General features: G+C 73.1%; 1 protein-coding gene across 1 annotated transcript; it reads left to right on the forward strand.

Moving 5' to 3' along the window:
- Window positions 1–471: 471 nt before the first annotated feature.
- SLCO4A1 (solute carrier organic anion transporter family member 4A1) lies at window positions 472–12479 on the forward strand. Its single transcript, XM_037501660.2, has 14 exons — window positions 472–529; window positions 1854–1928; window positions 3892–4010; window positions 4328–5702; window positions 6593–6683; window positions 6960–7081; window positions 7361–7454; window positions 7770–7924; window positions 9320–9515; window positions 10067–10232; window positions 10326–10498; window positions 10617–10681; window positions 10788–10936; window positions 12294–12479. Exons 1-14 carry the CDS (start codon window positions 472–474, stop codon window positions 12435–12437), a joined length of 2982 nt encoding a protein of 993 aa, XP_037357557.1. The 3' UTR covers window positions 12438–12479.
- The last annotated feature ends 4828 nt before the right edge of the window (window positions 12480–17307 follow it).

Here is a 17307-nt window from a genome sequence, read left to right on the forward strand (position 1 = left end):
TCCTGGGGGCCCCCACCCGCCCTCATCTGCCATTCCTGAGGGTGGGATGGGGGCCCTCACGTCGCCCCCAGGACTCGGCACTCCCTGGAATCCACACTCTGTCTTCCTCTGCCCAAGGCCTGAGCCCCCGGGCCCCTCTCAGGGCGCGTCCGTGGCGGCCTCTGCGGAGAGCGTGTCCGGCTCCGGAGGCCGAGCCTCCACCTGCCGGCCCCAGGGGAGGGTCTCTGCCTCCCCTCGCAGGACACCGCGCAAGCGCCGCGGCCTGGAGCGGACCTCAGGCGGCTCTCCGTTGCGTGCAGTGCTCTGGGGGGCTCCGGAGCCCCCGGGGCCGCCCTCCCAGCCGCCTCTCCGCCCCGCCCCGCCCCGCCGCTCACTTCAGAGGGTGGTTGAGGCCGCGGCCGGCGCTCCCGCTCGGCGCAGCCATTGGCCAGGGGGTGCGGCCCGGCCCCGAACCCCGCCCGCCCCGGCGGGATGAACGAGGCGCGTGGGCCGAGCCGAGGGGGGGAGCGCGGCGCTGCGCCCGCGGACGGTGAGTGCTGGGGCCGCGCGGCCGCGAGGTCGGGCCGGGGGCGCGGCCCCCGCTGACCAGGAGCGCGGCAGGTGCCGGCGACCCCGGGCTGGGCCCCGATGCGGGCGGCGGGGCGGGCGGCGGGGCGGGAGGTCGGACCCGCGCCCGGCACCCCCAGTGCGCGCTGACGGGACCGGCGCCCCCGCGCACAGCGCCCTGCGGTCCTCGGAGGCGAAAGGCAGCCCCTCCGCTCTCGGCCCGGGAGGCCTGCGCCCCGCCGCCGGGAGGCCAGGGCTGGGGGCGGCGGGCGAGGGAGTCCCGCGGGGCGGCGCAGGCGGGGGCGCAGGACGGCGGACGCAGTACTTTTCCACCGGAGGGCCGGGCCGCGCGGGCGCCTCCGCTCCCCGAGCTCCGATGCCTGCCGGCCCGCGGCGAGGGGGCTGGGCCGGGGCCTGAGCTTTGGGTCTGCAGGCGGGGCCGGCCCTGCAGCGAGGGTGCCTCCCGGCGCCTGTGCCAAGGCGGTCAAGCCAGGTGGGCTGTCCAGGGTGGGCTGCGCCTGGCTCTGAGTGAGCCCCCAGGGTTTTAACCCCCTTCGCAGCTGGGTGACCCAGGCCCTGAGGGTGAGTGACTTGCCCGGGGTCACAGGGCGGGAGTGGCCGGCCAGGCCATCGCTCTGATGCTGCGGCCTTGGGGGGAGGCACGGAGCCCAGGCTGCCGGGCAGGCAGACGCCCCGGAGGTGGAGGTGGAGGCTGGGGCGTGCGCCGCTCAGCCAGGCCTTCCTGGTGCCGCCGGAGGGGGGGGGCCCTCCACGGAACCGTGCCCCCCTCTCCTGGTTCCTGGCTTCCTACCCCCACCCGGAAAGAGCCTTTGCAGGCTGCCCCCCCGCCCCCGTGGCTCTGTCCTGGGTGTAGCCCCGAAGCAGGTGCAGGGCAGGTCCAGGCTGAGCCCCCAGCAGCGCCGGCTGGGGGGCCCTGGGAGGCTGGGCAGGACGAGCAGAGGCCGAGCGAGCTCCCGCGTAGTGCCAGGCCCGCGGGTCTGCCCCTCGACGCTCGCTTCCAGTCTGCGCTGCCTTCCGCCACCGCCTTCCTCAGCTCGTCGTGAGGTCCAGGTGAATGCCCGGCAGCGGCTCCGGTCCCTGGCGACCTGGAAGCCTCCAGCGTGCCGGCCCACGTCGCAGCTTGGAGGACGGGCAGGGAGCCGACCCTGCGCGTGGCGTCACTTCCTGAGCCCCCTGTTCTGGGGCAGCCCCGGAGCAGACCCTGCCCCGGTGTCCTGTGTGGGAGGCAGCGGCACAGCCAGCCCTGAGGGGCCAGGCCACCCGAACTTCCCCCTCGCTGTGTCCAGAGACCACGGGCGTGGACAGAGACCACGAAGCCCTGACCAGCGTGGCCGTGGAAGAGCCCGTGTCTGCTTCGGGAGGTGGGTGCCCTGGGACTCGTGACTCCTCGGGGCCCCCAGCCCAGCGCTGCATCTGGCCCGGGGCTGGGGGGGCCCCAGGGCCGCGTGGGCACAGCTCACACCTCCGGGTACTGGGCTGTCGTGGGCCAGGACCTGCAGGAGCGGGAGGGGCCGGACTGGCCGGAGCAGGCTAGATGCCACTGTGCCCCCATGGGCTGGTTTTGGGGCTTCCCTGCCAGCTCCAGGCCCCGCTCTCCCCTGCCCCTCACAGCCCCCCGACACTCTCTGACCCTCGGGCCGCACTTCCAGACCCACAGAGTCCTCACAGACTGCGGCCTCGAGCCAGCATCACGCACTGCGCTGTGGCCAGGGGAGGCCCGGGGCCGCCGAGGACCAGGCACAGGGCGGTGCTTGCTGGCCACAGCCTGCCCGATGGCACCCTGAGTCCCAGGCCCTGCCAGAGCCTCCCCCCAGCCCTTCCTCACAGGCCGGCTCTGAACCAGCCCCTTCACCCCACGGCCGCCTCTTCTCCATGGCTTTCTTGTCTCACCAGTCTTGGGGGCACTGCGGGACCCCAGCCACAGAGGAGGTTTGGGTCAGCTGGGCTCCAGGTGCACCCTGGTCCCGCCCGGCTTTTTGGGCCTGCCTGTCCCCTCGCCAGCACCACTGGCCAGAACCGCCCCTCCCCCGGCACGTTCCTCCCAGGAGGCCACTCCAAGGAGGGGGCTGCTCCTTCACCTCAGGGTCCTCTGCCTCCTCGCGTGACATCACACCCCATTACAGTGGAAGCCGAAGCCCAGGGAGACCCGGGTGGGGGTGCCCAGTGCACGGGCTGTGCGTGAGAGCAGGAGGCTGTGCCCTCCCGCCCGCTCCTCTGCCTCGGGCCTGGAGACAGGGTGGGGCACGGCACCCCCAGAGGCGTGTCCCTGACAGTCCTTCCTTGTCCTGATGCAAAGCAGCCACCTCCTGTGGCTCACCTGCGCCCACCAGGTATGCAAACTCAGGTGTGCTGGCTGCCCGGTCCTGCCGCGCCCACAGCCCGCTCCATAAACAGCTTGAACTTCATTTCCAAGAAGCGCAAGGCCTGTGCTCACCCTCGGGGGGAGAGCAGCCTCGGGGGGCTCGAGGGGCAGCGCGCCAAGTGGCCAGGGTGCAGGAGGCCAGGTGCTGGCTGGGTGTGGGCGAGCGGCCAAGTGTGGCCAGGACTTGGGTGAAGCAGAGAGCAGGGAGAAGGGAGACCCATGTTCTTCCCAGTTCCCTGTTTGGGGGTGTCAGGAATGGGCCCTGGGCAGCCCTATTGCCCCCCTACCTGGGCAGGGACCAGACTGCACCCCTCACTCAAGCCTTCCTTGAGGGGGCACTGTCTGGGCCAGACTGCCCTGTAGGGAGGGAGCCCACAGACCGGGCCGGAGCCAGCCAGGCCAGCCCTCCAGCATCGGGTCTTCCCCACCTGTGTGGCTGAGCAGGTGCGGGAGGCCCTTGGCCCCCAGCTGCCCCAGCCCCCCTCGGACAGCCCGGGGGCAAAGGGAGTGGGGGTGGGGGAGGAAGGGTGGGCGGACCTGACCGCCTGACCTCCCTGCTCAGGCCCAGCTGACCGGCCAGGCCAGCTGCGGAGGGGGGACTGGCCTCCTTGACCGCACACAGTGCGTCCCTGCGCTGAGCCGGGGCGCTGGGGCTCCTGCGGCCTCCACCTGACAGGGGTGGGCCCCTGGGCCTGTGTGCGCTGTGGGGTGCTCCCCTGCGTGGCCCCGTTTTCCCGCCAGGAGCCCCTGTCAGGCTGCCTTTGGCTTCCCGCCCGCGTGGGTCTCCCGGGAGGAGCTGACAAGGAGAACATTCGGGAAGGAGGCCCCAGAGACCGGGCCTGGAGGTGGGGGCGATGGATTAGCAGCGCCGCCCACCCTGTGTGGGAAGCACCCACGGGCCCGCGGGACATGCAGAGGCCGCAGCGCCAGGCCTGCCCACGCCCCACGCCGGCCGCCTGCAGAGGGGGCGCCCTTGGCCCGTCTGCGCAGCCCGCGCCCCCTCCTGACACCCGCCTCCCGGTACCTGAGCGTCTCCGCTGCGGGGGAAACTCCTGTGTGGCCCCGTGGGAAGGGGGCCCTGGTGAGGCTACCCAGGGCCCCCCTGAACCCCACACCCCTCTGCTCCCACACGGCCTGGCGTAGTTCTTGGGGGCCTTCCAGGGCTGGCTTGGGCCCCATGGGGGTGCCCGTCTAGCCTTCTCCCTCCTACAGGACACGCCCGGCGGCCAGGGGCCCTCCTCGCGTGGGCAGGTCTCCGGACACCCAGAGGTCGGGGAGCCAACGTCCTCCTGGGGGCCAGGGGCCTGGCCGGAGCCGCAGGGCGCACTGTGGCGTGTGGGCACCTGGCCAAGCTGCGGGCTCACTTCTGGCGGAGAGGCAGCGCCCACCTCTCTTTAGGAGCAGAGTGGGCAAGGCCTGGGCTCCGGCATCCGAGGGGCTGTGAGTGCCCCTCTCGAGTGTGGGGTGCGGGGGGCCAGGCGGCAGGACAGCGGGCAGCAGGCGCCTCTCCTGTTGTCCACACTGCAGAGCGAGGCTCGCGTGAGCACCTGGAGAAACCGACCCGCGGCGCATGCAGCCGCCCCAGACCCCGGGGGCCAGCACAGCCAGACCCGACCGCCTGGGGCCAGTCCCGGAGCCGCCTGGCCAGGGCCGCCGCTGCCCGCCTGCCCCTCCCCGGACCAGAGGCCTCCACGCCGGAGCACGCGGCTGGGGCACTGTGCAGGCGGAGGCCGCAGCGGGAGGCCCGGCCAGGTCAGCCGGGGCAGGCGGGCGTGTGGCCCCGGGACCGCGCCGCCCAGCCCTGCCCTGCGCGCCTGGCCTCCCTCGGCGGCTCTGCCGGCCGCCAGCCCCAGTGCCAGCCCGAGGCGTGCCAGGTGCCGAGTGGGGGTCCAGGCCCTGGGCGGGGGGCAGCGGGCAGCACGGCGTATGCGTGGGCGACGGTACGGCCACTCACCGGAGCTTCTCCTCACAGAGCTGACCCGCGGCACCGCTGGCACGACCATCGCTGTTGCCTCCGCTGAGATGCCCCAGCACCCCGTAGGGGCCCGGCCCCCCGCCGCCCCGGCTGCGCCAGCCCGCCCCGGCCGGGGACCGTCCCTCCTCCACCCGCCCCCCGCCCCCGGCGGCCCCCTGGGTGCCCGCGGCCAGTTGTGTGAGCCGCGGCCTGGGCGGCGTGGCTGGCGGGGGGCCCGGGAGGCCCGGTGGGTGGCGGTGAGGCCCAGGAGCTCCCCGAGCGGCCGGTGCGCCCCCGCCCCCGCCTGCCTGCGGGCGCTCAACTCCCCGGGGGGAGTCCTGGGCATCCTCTGTGGGGCGTCCTTCCTGCAAGGCATGACGGTCAACGGCCTGGTCAGCACCGTGGTCACCTCGCTCGAGCGGCGCTTTGACCTGCCCAGCACCCAGAGCGGCCTCATCGCCAGCGCCTACGACGCGGCCGCCTGCCTGTGCCTGCCGGTGGTCAGCCACCTCGGGGGGCGCGGCCACAAGCCCCGCTGGCTGGGGGCGGGGGTGCTGCTCATGGGCGCCGGCGCCCTGCTGTTTGCGCTGCCCCACTTTGCCGCGGGCCCCTATGAGGTGCCGGGTGGCCAGGCGGCCGGGACCTGCTGGGCCAACCGCAGCTGGGCCTGTGGGGCCGGCGCCCCGGGCCTGCAGGGGTACCAGCTGGTCTTCGTGCTGGGCCAGCTCCTGCAGGGCGCCGGCGCCACGCCCCTCTACACGCTGGGCGTCACCTACCTGGATGAGAACGTCCAGCCCAGCCTCTCTCCCGTCTACATCGGTGAGCGGCGGCGCAGGTGGGGGCGGCAGGGGTGCTCCCGGCCAGGAGGCAGGTGATCCCGAGGGTCTCCGTCTGCCTGCAGCCCCTGGCGGGCTGGCGGCGCCCACCTGGCAAGGCGCAGACCACAGCAAGTGGCCACGGTGTGGCCGGCCTGCCCTGCCACGAGCCCCTATCACTTGGGGCCACGAGTGACAGGCACAGGGATAATCCCGAGGCCACCCTGGCACCTGACCTGCTCAAGCTGGTGGCCCCGGGGTGGGGAGGGGAGGGCGGTGGAGAGGGCCAGGCCCAGTCCCGACAGACCCGAGGCCCTGGGCCCCCCCCTCCTGTCTATTGAGCCAGGGACTCGCCCACCGTGGGGCCCTGCCCACAGCAGGGGCCTCTCCCTCGAAATGTCAGGGCTCGCCTGGCATTCTGAGGTTTCACTCCCTGACCTTCCTGCGCGTCCCCCTCCTGGACGGCGCTCAGGTGCCATCAAGCTGCCTGGCTCTCCAGTGGCCAGGTCACAGCTTACGGCTGACCCCTAACCCCCACCCAGACTCCCACATCCAAGTCACCGGGCGGTTGCCAGGGCCTGGGGCTGGGGCCTTGGCATTCCCCCGGCCTCCCTGCGCCTGCGGCCCCGCCTCCTCCCGGCGTGTCGTGGGGTGCCCCCCTCGAGGGGGGCCTCAGGGCTAGCTCTTTCAAGGGGCAGCGTCCTAGGGCACCTGCAATGGCTTGGGGGCGTCCGGACAGGCTCAGCAGCACACTGACCCTCAGCAGGCACCGTGGAGGCCACCCGACTGCGGAGGGCCTGGGTGGGTGGGGTGAGTGCAGAAGTGTGGGCTGGGTGGGGTTCGGTCAGCCTGGTGACCCCAGGGTGCTGGCCCAGCTCTCTGCTCGCCCTGCAGCCACCTTCTACACTGCGGCCATCCTGGGCCCCGCCGCCGGCTACCTGATCGGAGGCGCCCTGCTGGACATGTACACAGACCTGGGCCGCCGGTGAGTGCCCACGGCCCCCCACGCTGGGCTGGGGATGCGGCCCGGGCATGCGTGCCCAGCCGGGGGATGTCCAGGGCTAGCCTGGAGGGGGAGCTGGGGTCAGGGCCAACCTCCCTGCTGCCCAGGCTGGGCCTCCTGCTCTGCCGGGACTCCTGCGCTCAGGCCTGGCCAGGGGCCTCGCCAGCAGCCCCTCAGCTTGAGCCCCTGGACCCGCCAGCGGAGGGGCCCCTGGGTGGGCACCAGGGTGAGCACTGACCCAAAGGCCTCTCCCCGCAGGACGGAGCTGACCTCTGAAAGCCCGCTCTGGGTCGGTGCCTGGTGGGTCGGCTTCCTGGGCGCTGGGGCTGCCGCCTTCCTTGTGGCCATCCCCCTCCTGGGCTCCCCGCGGCAGCTGCCAGGTGGGCCCCGCCGACCCTCTCCCTGCCCCTCCGCCCGGGGCCAGCGTCTGCTGGGCCGGCTCCAGCACTGGCCCTGCCACCCCACCTTCCCTGCTGGGCCCTGCATCCTGCGGGGGGCCCAGCAGCTGTGCAGCCCCCTCCTCGGGGCCAGAGGCGAGGCCGTCTCCACCCCCGGCAGCCTGGCCTCGGCCCCAGCTGCGCCGAGGGCTCTGTCCAGTCTGTTGCTGTCCCTGCGGCGGGCCCACCGGCTCCTGACGCCCCCCTTCCTGGCGCTCCCAGGCTCCCAGCGCCACGAGGCTCGTCAGCTGCAGGCCAGCGGCCGCGGGCCGGCCGGCAGCCCCCGCTTCAGGAGCGCCGTGCGGGAGCTGCCAGTGTAAGTGGCAGCACGGCCACCCCCGCCCCAGGCCCTGGGCCCCGCGCGGTCCTGACCCCTGGAGGGGAGGTGGAGGGGGGGTGGGGGATCCCCGGGGGCCCCCACACGGGCTCTCCCGCTCCCGAGAGGCCGGGAAGAGGGGCCCCGCAGGCCGGAGGCGGGGGCTGCCCCCTCTGCGGCGCCCCCCGGAGCGCGGAGCGTGGCCGGGGGGCTGCGGCGGGGTGGGGGGGCGGGGGGCTGCGGCGGGGTGGGGGGGCGGGCGGCCCCCGGCCCCCCGCCCCGGCGCCCCGCGGCCCTGACCGGCCCCCCGCGCAGCGCCGCCGGGCTCCTGCTGCGGAACCCCGCGTTCGTGCTGCTGTGCCTGGCCGCGGCCGCCGAGGCCACGCTGGTCGCCGGCATGTCCACGTTCGGGCCCAAGTTCCTGGAGTCGCAGCTCGGCCTGAGCGCCCCGCAGGCCGCCTCCTTGTTCGGTGAGGAAAGGGCCGGGCCAGGGGCTGCGTCGCTCTCGGACGGCGGGACCCCCAGACCCGGCTCGCGCCCCGCCGCCCTCAGCGCGGGCTGGGCGTGGGGGGGGCTGCGGGGCTGCGGGGGCTGCGGGGCTGCGGGGCTGCGGGGGCGGGGCCGTCTGTGGGCGGGGCGGGGCTGCGGAGGCGGGGCCGTCCGTGGGCGGGGCGGGGCGGGGCGGGATGTGGGGGCGGGGCTGTCTGGGGGCGGGGCGGGGCCGGGCCGGGCCGTCTGTGGGAGGGGCGGGGCTTCGGGGCGGGGCTGTCTGTGGGGCGGGGCGGGGGCGTGGCTGCCTGGGGGCGGGGCTGCCTGGGGCGGGGGCGGGGCTGTCTGGGCGGGGCGGGGCTGTGGGGCGGGGCCGTCTGTGGGAGGGGCGGGGCGGGGCTGCGGGGGCGGGGCTTCGGGGCGGGGCTGTCTGGGGGTGGGGCGGGGCTGTCTGGGGGCGGGGCTGTCTGGGGCGGGGGGCGGGGCGGGGCTTTGGGGGCGGGGCTGTCTGTGGGGGGGCGGGGCTGCTGTGCGGCGCCCAGGGCCGGGCACAGCCTGCTGCCTGCTGACTGGTTGTACCCAGGACCCCGGGGCCGTGCCCTCCTGGTGGGAAGCCCCCGGCGGTCCCGCAGGGCCCAGGGCTCCGGAGGTGGGGCCAGGGCAGCTGGACCCCCGGAGCGGACGAGGTCCTCTTCGCACTCGGTCCTGCCGGTGCCCACGGGGCGTCCCGGGCAGGGCGCGTTGCAGGGGCGCAGGGCAGGGCTCCGCCGGGCGGGGTCACGCGGGGTCGGGCAGGGACGGGCCGCTTCCGGCACGGGCGCTGGGCATGGGGGGAGAGCGCGGTGGGCCGCCCCGCGCACCCCGCCCCTTCCCTGCTGCCGCCGCGGCCGCCCCCTGGCCCAGCCTCCCCGCCCCGGTGATTCCACGGACCGCACCCCCAGCCGCAGCGCCGCCCCCCAACGCCTGGGACCTGCCGCCCGGCGGGCTGGCTTCCGGCGTGGCTGGGAGACGCTGAGCCCCAGAGGCACGGGGGCTGCCCCTTGGGGACCCCCAGCCCATCTGCACCCCATCCCTGGGACAGCCCAGGAGTCGCAGGCCAGCCCGTCCTGGCCGCGCATGGAAGGCGGCCCCGTCCTCTCAGTCCACCCGCCCCTGTGTCTGTCCCCCGCCCCGCCTGGCTCCCCAGCGCCCTGCCCGCACTCCCAGGGGGCTGCACTCAACAGGCCGGCTCACCCCAGCAGAGCCCGCCCTGCCTGTCAGACGGGCCTACTTCCTGCACCTGAACTTGCCCCTCTGCCAAATGGAGCCCCCCAAGTGCAGAGGATGTCCCAGTCCTACGCCCTCCCTGAGCCCGCACCTCCCTGAGGCTCCTGCAGGGTATATGGTGGTGCCCGCGGGCGGCGGCGGCACCCTCCTGGGCGGCATCCTGGTGAACAAGCTCAAGCTTCGTGGCTCGGGCATGGTCAAGCTCTGCCTGCTGGGCACCCTGGCCAGTCTGCTGGCCACCCTGGTCTTCTTCACACACTGCCCCAACGTGCCCGTGGCGGGCGTGACGGCCAGCTACGGCGGCAGGTGAGGCCAGCCGGCCCTTGGGGTGGGCACTGTTTGAAGGGGCGGGGAGGGCCCCGCATTCCCTCGAGTAAACAGCAGGAGACCTGGACCCCTGCTCGGCACTGCCCGGCTCACAGCATCGCTGTGACCCAAGGCTCCAGCAGCCACTTGCCCCCAGCCACTGCTGATGTCCCTCCAGGGTCCTCGTGCAGCCGTCCCCGGCAGGCCGCAGCCTCAAGGGAGAGGGGCCAGTGGGAGGCCCAGTGGTGGCTGGGGGCCCCGCCCTGGCAGGGGCAACAGCCTGGGCTCCCTGTGGAGCGGGACAGGGCCCGGGGAGTGGGGAGCCGAGTGATACCACCGGCGGCAACCCCGGGGGGACTGTGCGTCAAGCCTCGTGGGTACAGGTGCGTGCCCACTGCTCCCCGTGTGTTGGCATTTGCGCCCGGGAAAGCACGAGCCCACGGGGTGGGCGTGGCGAGCGGGCATGGCGGGGCCGTGAGTGGCCTGGGTGGTCACCTCCACCACGGGACTTGGCACCGGCCTCCGCCCGCCCACCCGCCGCCCTCCCGCAGGCCCCTGCCCAGTGGACACCCGGAGCTGACGGCCGCCTGCAACGCCGCCTGCCGCTGCCCGCCCGAGCTCTACAGCCCCGTGTGCGGCTCCGACGGCCTCACCTACTACTCGCCCTGCCACGCGGGCTGCCCGGGGACGACCGCCAGCAGCCCCGGAGGCCAGAAGGTGAGTGTGGCCCCACAGTCCCGCCGCCCCGCGCCCGCGGCCCAGCCTGGCCCGGCCTGGGTGCAGCCGCAGACGGACTGTCATCGCCCGCAGGTGTACCTGGGCTGCCGCTGTGTCCCCCAGAACCTCTCCTCCGGCCTTGGCAACGCCACCGCGGGGAAGTGCGCCTCCGCCTGCCCGGGAAAGCCCCTCCTCCTGGCCTTCATGGTCGTGCTGATCCTCTTCACGTTCCTCGGCAGCGTCCCAGCACTGACCGCCACCCTGCGGTAGGCCGGGGCTGGGCTCCGGCCCAGAGCCTTCCCTGTGGCCGCGGTGGGCGCAGAGGACCTGGGGTCTGGCCCAGGAGCCCCGCCCAGCCCCACCGACACCGCCCTCTCCCTGCAGGTGCGTCTGCGGCCCGCAGCGGTCCCTGGCCCTGGGAGTGCAGTGGATCGTGGTCCGAGCACTAGGTGCTGTGGGGCATCTACTGGGGCTCCCTCCCCGCCTGCTGAAGTCTGAGACACGGGCTCCGGCTGCCCGCGGCCTGTGGGTCTGAGTGTGTCCCTCCCTCCCCAGGGAGCATCCCGGGACCCGTCGCCTTCGGCTGGGTGATCGACCGGGCCTGCCTGCTCTGGCAGCACCAGTGCGACCGGCAGGGCTCCTGCCTGGCCTTCCAGAACGCGGCCATGAGCCGGGCCATGCTGGTGGCTGGGCTGGCATACAAGGTGAGTGGGGATCGCATCTTGGGGTGCACCGGAAGAAGGGAGCCCCAAGGCTATCCCCGAAAGATAAGAATTTTCTCTATTCACTGGAGGCCAAGGCAGCCCCAGGACCTGCACAGCTGCACTCGCGCCCTGGCATCGGCAGCTCCCTGCAGCCAGCTCCTCTCTGCCCCTCCGCCTGCAGGGGGCTGGGAGGCTGCCGGGGTGGTGGGGTCCTGGGTCTGTCCTGGCCCCTCCTCCTGCCTGCAGGGCCTTCCCCTCGCCCCACTGCTCCCCTCCCGGCTGCCCTGTGCCTTCCGGGCCAGGCCATGGTAGGAGGGTTCCCCGCCCTGGACCGTCCTCCTGCTCAGGCTGCTGGGAGGAGCTCCCGGCTGTGCTCAGCTGCCCTCCACGGGGAGCAGCGTTTCCAGTCACACCCCCCCATGGGAGGAGACGGCGCAAAGCCTTCCAAACAAGCTCCAGGATGATCTGGAGCTTCTGATTTCTTGGGGCCTGAACCCTGTGCACCCCGGAACCTTGCAGGAGGAGGGACCCCCGGGAGCAGGCTGGGCCCTGGGCTTATCCCGCAGAGCAGTGGGAACCGCGGTGGGCAGGGCCTGCGGGGGCTCCCGGGGCCGTCTGCCAGACCGCCTGAGCCCGGGGCCGCCGCCAGGCCGGTCCCCACCCCACGACCGCCAGTGCTGAGCCTGCTTCGCGCGTGCGGTGTGCGGGGCCCGACAGCTCGCCCTCCGCTGCGTCCCCTTGGGCGTGAGCTCCGGGCCATGTGGACACAGCCTCGGGCCTCACTGCCCGGCGTCCCAGGACGGCATTTCCGCTGCAGCCGGTGCTGGCGGGCGGGATGTGTGCGCAGGGCCGGCATCCACTCCTCCTCGGGCCCTCGTGTGTCCTGGGCCGGCCCTAAGGCCGGCGGGGGTGCCACCCTGAGCCAGGCCCCGGCACAGGCCGGGACGAGGCCGCCAAGCGGCGGCTTCACAGAGCCTGCACCTTCTCAGGCTCCCGGCCGAGAGCCGCACCCCGCGGCCTCCTCGGCGCCCACCCTGTTTCCAGAGCCAGACTTCCCTCCTTGGAGGGCCCCGGTCATTGGACTTGGGCCCACCCTGACCCAGAAGGACTCAAGGCCCCTGGCGACTTCTGCAAATAAAGGCCCCTCGCAGCTTTCAGGCTTGGGCCTGTCTTTGGGGGCCCCGTGCAGTCCGGATGGCCCCACCTCATCGCTGCCTCTGCTTTCAGTCAAGTCCTTTTTCTCCCCCTCGCTAGCAAGAGCAGGGTCGGCGCAGGGCTGGGGTGCAGGTGTGTGGTCTCCTCACCGACAGGGGCCTGGGGACCCCCGAGAAAGCCCAGCAGGCCCCTCTCTCCGCAGGTCCTGGGCCTCCTCTTCTTCGCCGCCGCCTGCTTCCTGTACAGGTCGCCGCCCGGCTGTCCAGATGGCCCGGAAGCCTCCCTGCCCTGCCGGGCCGCCGCCCCCAACAGTCCTGCGGGTCTCCAGCTCCAGAGCAACGTCTGAGCTGTGCCATGCTGCAAGCCAGCACCCACACCCCCAGGGCGCACTCAGCTTCTCCCTGGATGGGTTGACTCTCGGGGGGCCGGCAGGTGCACGTGTTGACCGGGCCTGCGAGCCCTGCACCCACCCGGCCCTGACCTGGCCTCAGCGCCCCCTGGGCCGGCTCCCTGCAGTCAGCCTGCATTGCTGCGGGCCTCGGCCCACTGCAAAGGGACAGAGCTGCCGCGCGGTGGGGCTGGCTCTGCACAGCGCGTCCCTGGTGCCCGCCTGCGTGGGAGGGCGAGGGCCGCGGCCCGCAGGGGGCCTCAGCCTTGGGGCGTCTGCTTGTGGGTGTCCTCAGCTGGAATGAGCCATGTGAATATATTTTAGTTTCTAAGGCCCTCATCTCCGCCTGGTCTGCTTTGTTTCTGTGGCTCGTGACGTCGGGCTGGCGGGGCCTTTGCGAGCTCCCGCCCCAAAGCTATGGGCAGCCCTGGGGTGAGCGGTGGCAGCCAGGCTGGGCGGGGGCCCCTGGTGGTGTGCACTGCCTCACCACACCCACCCCACCACCAAACTACAGTGAGGAGTCCCCCCAGGAACATGCCTGACCGCAGGGGGCACACGGTGGCTTCACGTGACCACGCTGGGGGCCACAGCCACTGAGGCACGGGGGGAGGCGAAGGATGCAGGAGGGCGCGGCCCCTGCTCCCGGGGGCCCCAGCTGCTCACCGGACCCCCGTGCCTCCCCTCTGTCAGCCTGAGCAGGCGAGTGCCGGTGCTGCGGGCGGCGTGCACGGGCTCGGGGGCCCACGCGCAGGGTGGAGCCCCGACGGCACCCGGCCCCTCTGCACGGAGCCCGCAGGGTCAGGAACCGCGTTTGCTGGTCGTCGCTGCTTCTCTGCAGCAACCCCCGGCCTCACCCTCAGCTTTAAACTTTCACCTGTTTTGTTGCGCAAAAATGTTTGGTGCAACCACCTGCTTCCACGGAGCTCAGGGCCCCCGTGGCCAGGCCCGGGAGGCCGGGCAGCGTCGGGCCAGCGGTCCCCAGGCTGACGCAGCGCAGCGCTCGGCCTTGCTCCCATCAGCTCCACCCAAGACTCCCCTCAAATCGTTCCTCCCTTCTGGGCTCAGCCCCCTCAGGGCCTGGGGACCTCCCGCGGTCCCCCACTGGCCACCTCACTGCCCCCCGCAGCCTCCACCCCTCCACCTCTCCAGCCCTCTGTCTCCGAAGCCTGTGGAACCCGCCCAGAGTCCGCCTTCTTTGGGGTGCTCCCTCCCCAGAGCCCAGGCCGGGCTGTCCGCGGCCCCTCTGGCTAGTGGGCTCCTTGAGAGGGAGAGGCCGGTCGGTCGACCTGGTCTCTGGGAGGGTGAGCCTCGGCCTTGCCCAGCGGGTTTCCTGGAGGCAGCAATGCGTGGAGCAGGTCGGGAGGAAGCGGGGGGTGGCGGCTGCAGGAACGCGGGTGTCGGGCTCAGCGGCATCTGACCGGGGTCTCCGTGAAGCTGCCCCCCACGGGTGCTGGGTGGCGGCCTCCTGCCTCAGGCAGGGCCCCCTCGGCACCTCTGCCTCTCACCTGGGGCCTGAGCACCCCCCTGCAGGACCCACCCCAGCCCCTCTAGCAGACCACACGTACCCCCAAATGGACATCTGGGTCGCTTCAGTGAAAGTGCTGCTGGTTTTCTGAAGCTGCGTCCAGACCTGGAGGGCGCCCCGGGCCCCGCAGTGAGAGCCGCAGCCCAGCAGCCGCTCTGGGCCCTGGCGGGAGCCGGCCTGAGGAGCTGCAGTTGCGGCCAGTGGGCACCAGGAGGCAGCACAGACCGGCCCAGGAGGACCCCCGCCGCTCCGGCCTGTGTCCCCCGTTCGGCGCGTCCTTCCCGCCGCGTGCCGGGTCAGCCTGCGCCCGTCCCCCAAGCCCTGAGCCGCACCCGGCCCGATGGACCCGCAGGACTGGCGGACGCCTCTGCGCAGGGGCCCACAGCCGGCTGCGCCGCCAGGGGACACGTGGGGGCTGTGGGGTGCGGGCCCCGGACAAGCCCACCGGCCGGCGCTGTGCAGGGCTGGGCTCACTTGCCGACGCCGAGGGCTTGAGCCTGTGTCGTCTGGTGTCTGGTTCATCCAACCCCACAAGATAAGCCGTGGGACGGTCTGCCCTTTTCCTTCCGGTTGCGGCCAGGTAGACTCACGGCAGTGAGTCCCCACTTGTCCCTGCCCCGGCCCCCCACCCGCCCCGGAGCCCTCCCGAGACTGGAGTGAGGCCCGGGTCGCCCAGCGCTGCGGCTGGAGGCGGGTGTCCGGCTGCTGCGGCCGCTGGCCCCAGTCCCCAGCCAAGGGCCGCCCTGCCCGGTGCCTGCCCCGCCCACCATGGCCCTGACCCCCACCCGCGCCCCCACCCCGCCTCCCTTGTTTCCAAGGCTCCTCGGACAGCCCCAGCCAGTTGCCCAGTTGCGGGAGGGGGGGCGTGTGTCTGCAGGTGGAGGTGCCCAGAACGGGCCAGTGCCCCGGGTCGGGTGATGGGAGGGCCCGGAGGCCGAGGCCAGGGCAGGAGCAGCGCTGCCCACACCTCGCCCGGCGCTGACTCTGTCCATTCCTGCTGCTGCCAGGCTGCGAAGCCCGGGCACAGGCGCCCTCCCTCTGCAGAAGGAAAGACCTTCCAGACAAAGAGGGTCGCCTGCCCACTGACCCCCGGCCGTCCCAGAAGGACCTGCCAGCCGGCCCTGGGAGCCAAAGGCCACCCTGACCCAGAGAGGGGCCGCGGGGCCACCCCAGGAGGCGCGAGTGCCATCAGAGCCAGCGAGGGCGGGGCCTCCCCAGAGGAAGGACGGGTCTGGCTCGGGAGTGGGGCCGTGACCCCCCAGGCTCCCGGGGCGCCCAAGCCAGCCATGTGACGGGCCCTGGGAGAGAGCTGTGGGCGCTGGGGTAGTGGGGGCGGCGCCCCGCGTGAGGGCTTTTCAAGGGCCAGCTCGGCCGCGGCTGGATGGGCCGGGCTGCGGCGTCCTGAGCACAGCTGCGCCTCCCATAATGCCTCTGGCCTGGGGCTCCCAGGGGCCCTGCGGTCAGCTCTGGGCAGCAGCGCGCCACGACAGCGTCAGCGCACAGGGGGTGGGCACAGGACGGGGAGGGCCACCCACCGGCCACCTGCGGCCTGACCCTCACTGCTGGGGCAGGGGCGACCACTCCCTGGCCCGCCGTCCCAGGCTGCTCCAAAGGGGGAGGCAACGTGGTCCACCGGGGACACAGGCCTCATGGCCGACATCTTCCTGCGGGCCGGCGCTTTCCCACAGCAGCAGCCCGAGGCCCCGAAGATTGCGTTTTCTCAAGAAGCCGTTTCCGAATCGCTGGCTGTGGGCACGTCAGGCCAAGACCGGTCGGCAGGGGCTTGTCACCGCTGCCACGAGAGCGCCAGCCACTCTCCCCCCAGCCAAGTGTCGGGGCGCTTCCTCACGCCCTGGCCCGGGGTCCCCAGACAATGGGGACTTCTCGTGCGTGGGGTTGTCCTCACTCCCAGCCAGTTACAGGAGAGCGAACCCGCAGGGTCCCTCTGCCTCTGTGCAAAAAGGACTCGAAGAACCCAGCACCCACCTCGGGCAGCGTTTCCCCTGCACACACGTGCCCACCATCCCCAGGCTTGAAGGCGGGTGGACGCTCAAGTCAAACCGGCTGGAGGAAAAGCCGGTGCAAGGGCAGATCAGGCTTCAGGCACAGCAGGATCCAGGGGACAGCAGCATCACCAGGGCCCCTACTTCTGTCCATCCCCAGCTCGCCCTGGACCCAGCTGAGCAACCAGCCAGCGGGGCTGCCCCTCCCAGCAAGCAGGCCAGGCAGTGCCAGGCTACAGGGCAGGGGCCGTGGAGCCCTGGGGTTGGGGAGGAGAAGGCCAGGCCTCCCCAGGCACAGGACCTCTGAGCCAGCAGCCGCTGGGGCAGTGGGTGCCTTGGGTCTGGATAAGCAGAGTGGACAGATGTCCCCGCCTGGGCAGGTGCCAGCTGCCGAGGGCCGAGTGCGCTGTTTGGCCTGCAACGAGGAGCGAGGCGGCAGACGGCCTCCAGAGACGCGCCAGTTAAACAAAAGTGGCATTTGAAAAAGATTGCCGCCGCCAGACGCCGGGATCCGGGCCGGTGAGGATGTCGACAGCAAGATTTTTCATTTGGCTGCACGCAGCAGCCTCGGCCCTTCCTAAAAGGAGGATGGAATCTGCAGGCCGGCTCCACCGCGGCGCCCACCCGCGGGCAAGGCCCTGCTCCGGCTGCGGCTCGTGGGCACACAGGGGAGGGGCGCAGCGGCGGAGGCGCGCGTGGAGGGCCCAGAACAAAGCAGGCGCGTCCCCGCTCAGCCCCACAGCACCAGGGCCAGGGCCAGGGCAGCTCACGGGCGGGCAGGCCCCGAGGCTCCGCCGGCTTGTCCCTCCGGGCACGGTGGCCAAGGCTCGGTGGCCGAGGTGCGGGGGCCTGGGCCTGCCCTGGCCTTTCCCGCGAGGTGGCGGGCATGCCCTGTGCGGGGAGGCGTGGGGGAAGCCCCTCCCGCCCTCTCTGCGGCGGGTCTGCCCGGCCGGGCTAGAAGGGTGTGCAGAGGACCGGCCGAGAGAAGCTGGGCCGGGAAGGAGCGGCAGGCGTGACCTCGGCGAGACCGTGTCCTGCAGCCATCCCCCTGCGCAGGGGGGCCGACTTTGGAGGGCAAGAGGCCCGGTGGGACCAGGCCTGTGGGGAGGTGCCCCCAGCAGCCAGCGTCCTGGCAAGCGCCGCCGGCCCCAGCCCCCGCCAGCCCCACCTCTCCCTCCTGCCTCTTCCCGTCACCCTGACTGCCCACCGGCTCCCCGGCCCCATCTCAGGACCACACGCCAGGCGTCTGCCTCCCGGGGGACTGAGCTGACGACTCCAGGAAGCTTAAGAAGTGGGGGGC

This window comes from Talpa occidentalis, unplaced genomic scaffold, assembly GCF_014898055.3.
Source record: "Talpa occidentalis isolate TD23 unplaced genomic scaffold, MPIMG_talOcc4v2.1 talOcc4.10, whole genome shotgun sequence".
In the NCBI taxonomy this organism is placed as follows: Eukaryota; Metazoa; Chordata; class Mammalia; order Eulipotyphla; family Talpidae; genus Talpa; species Talpa occidentalis.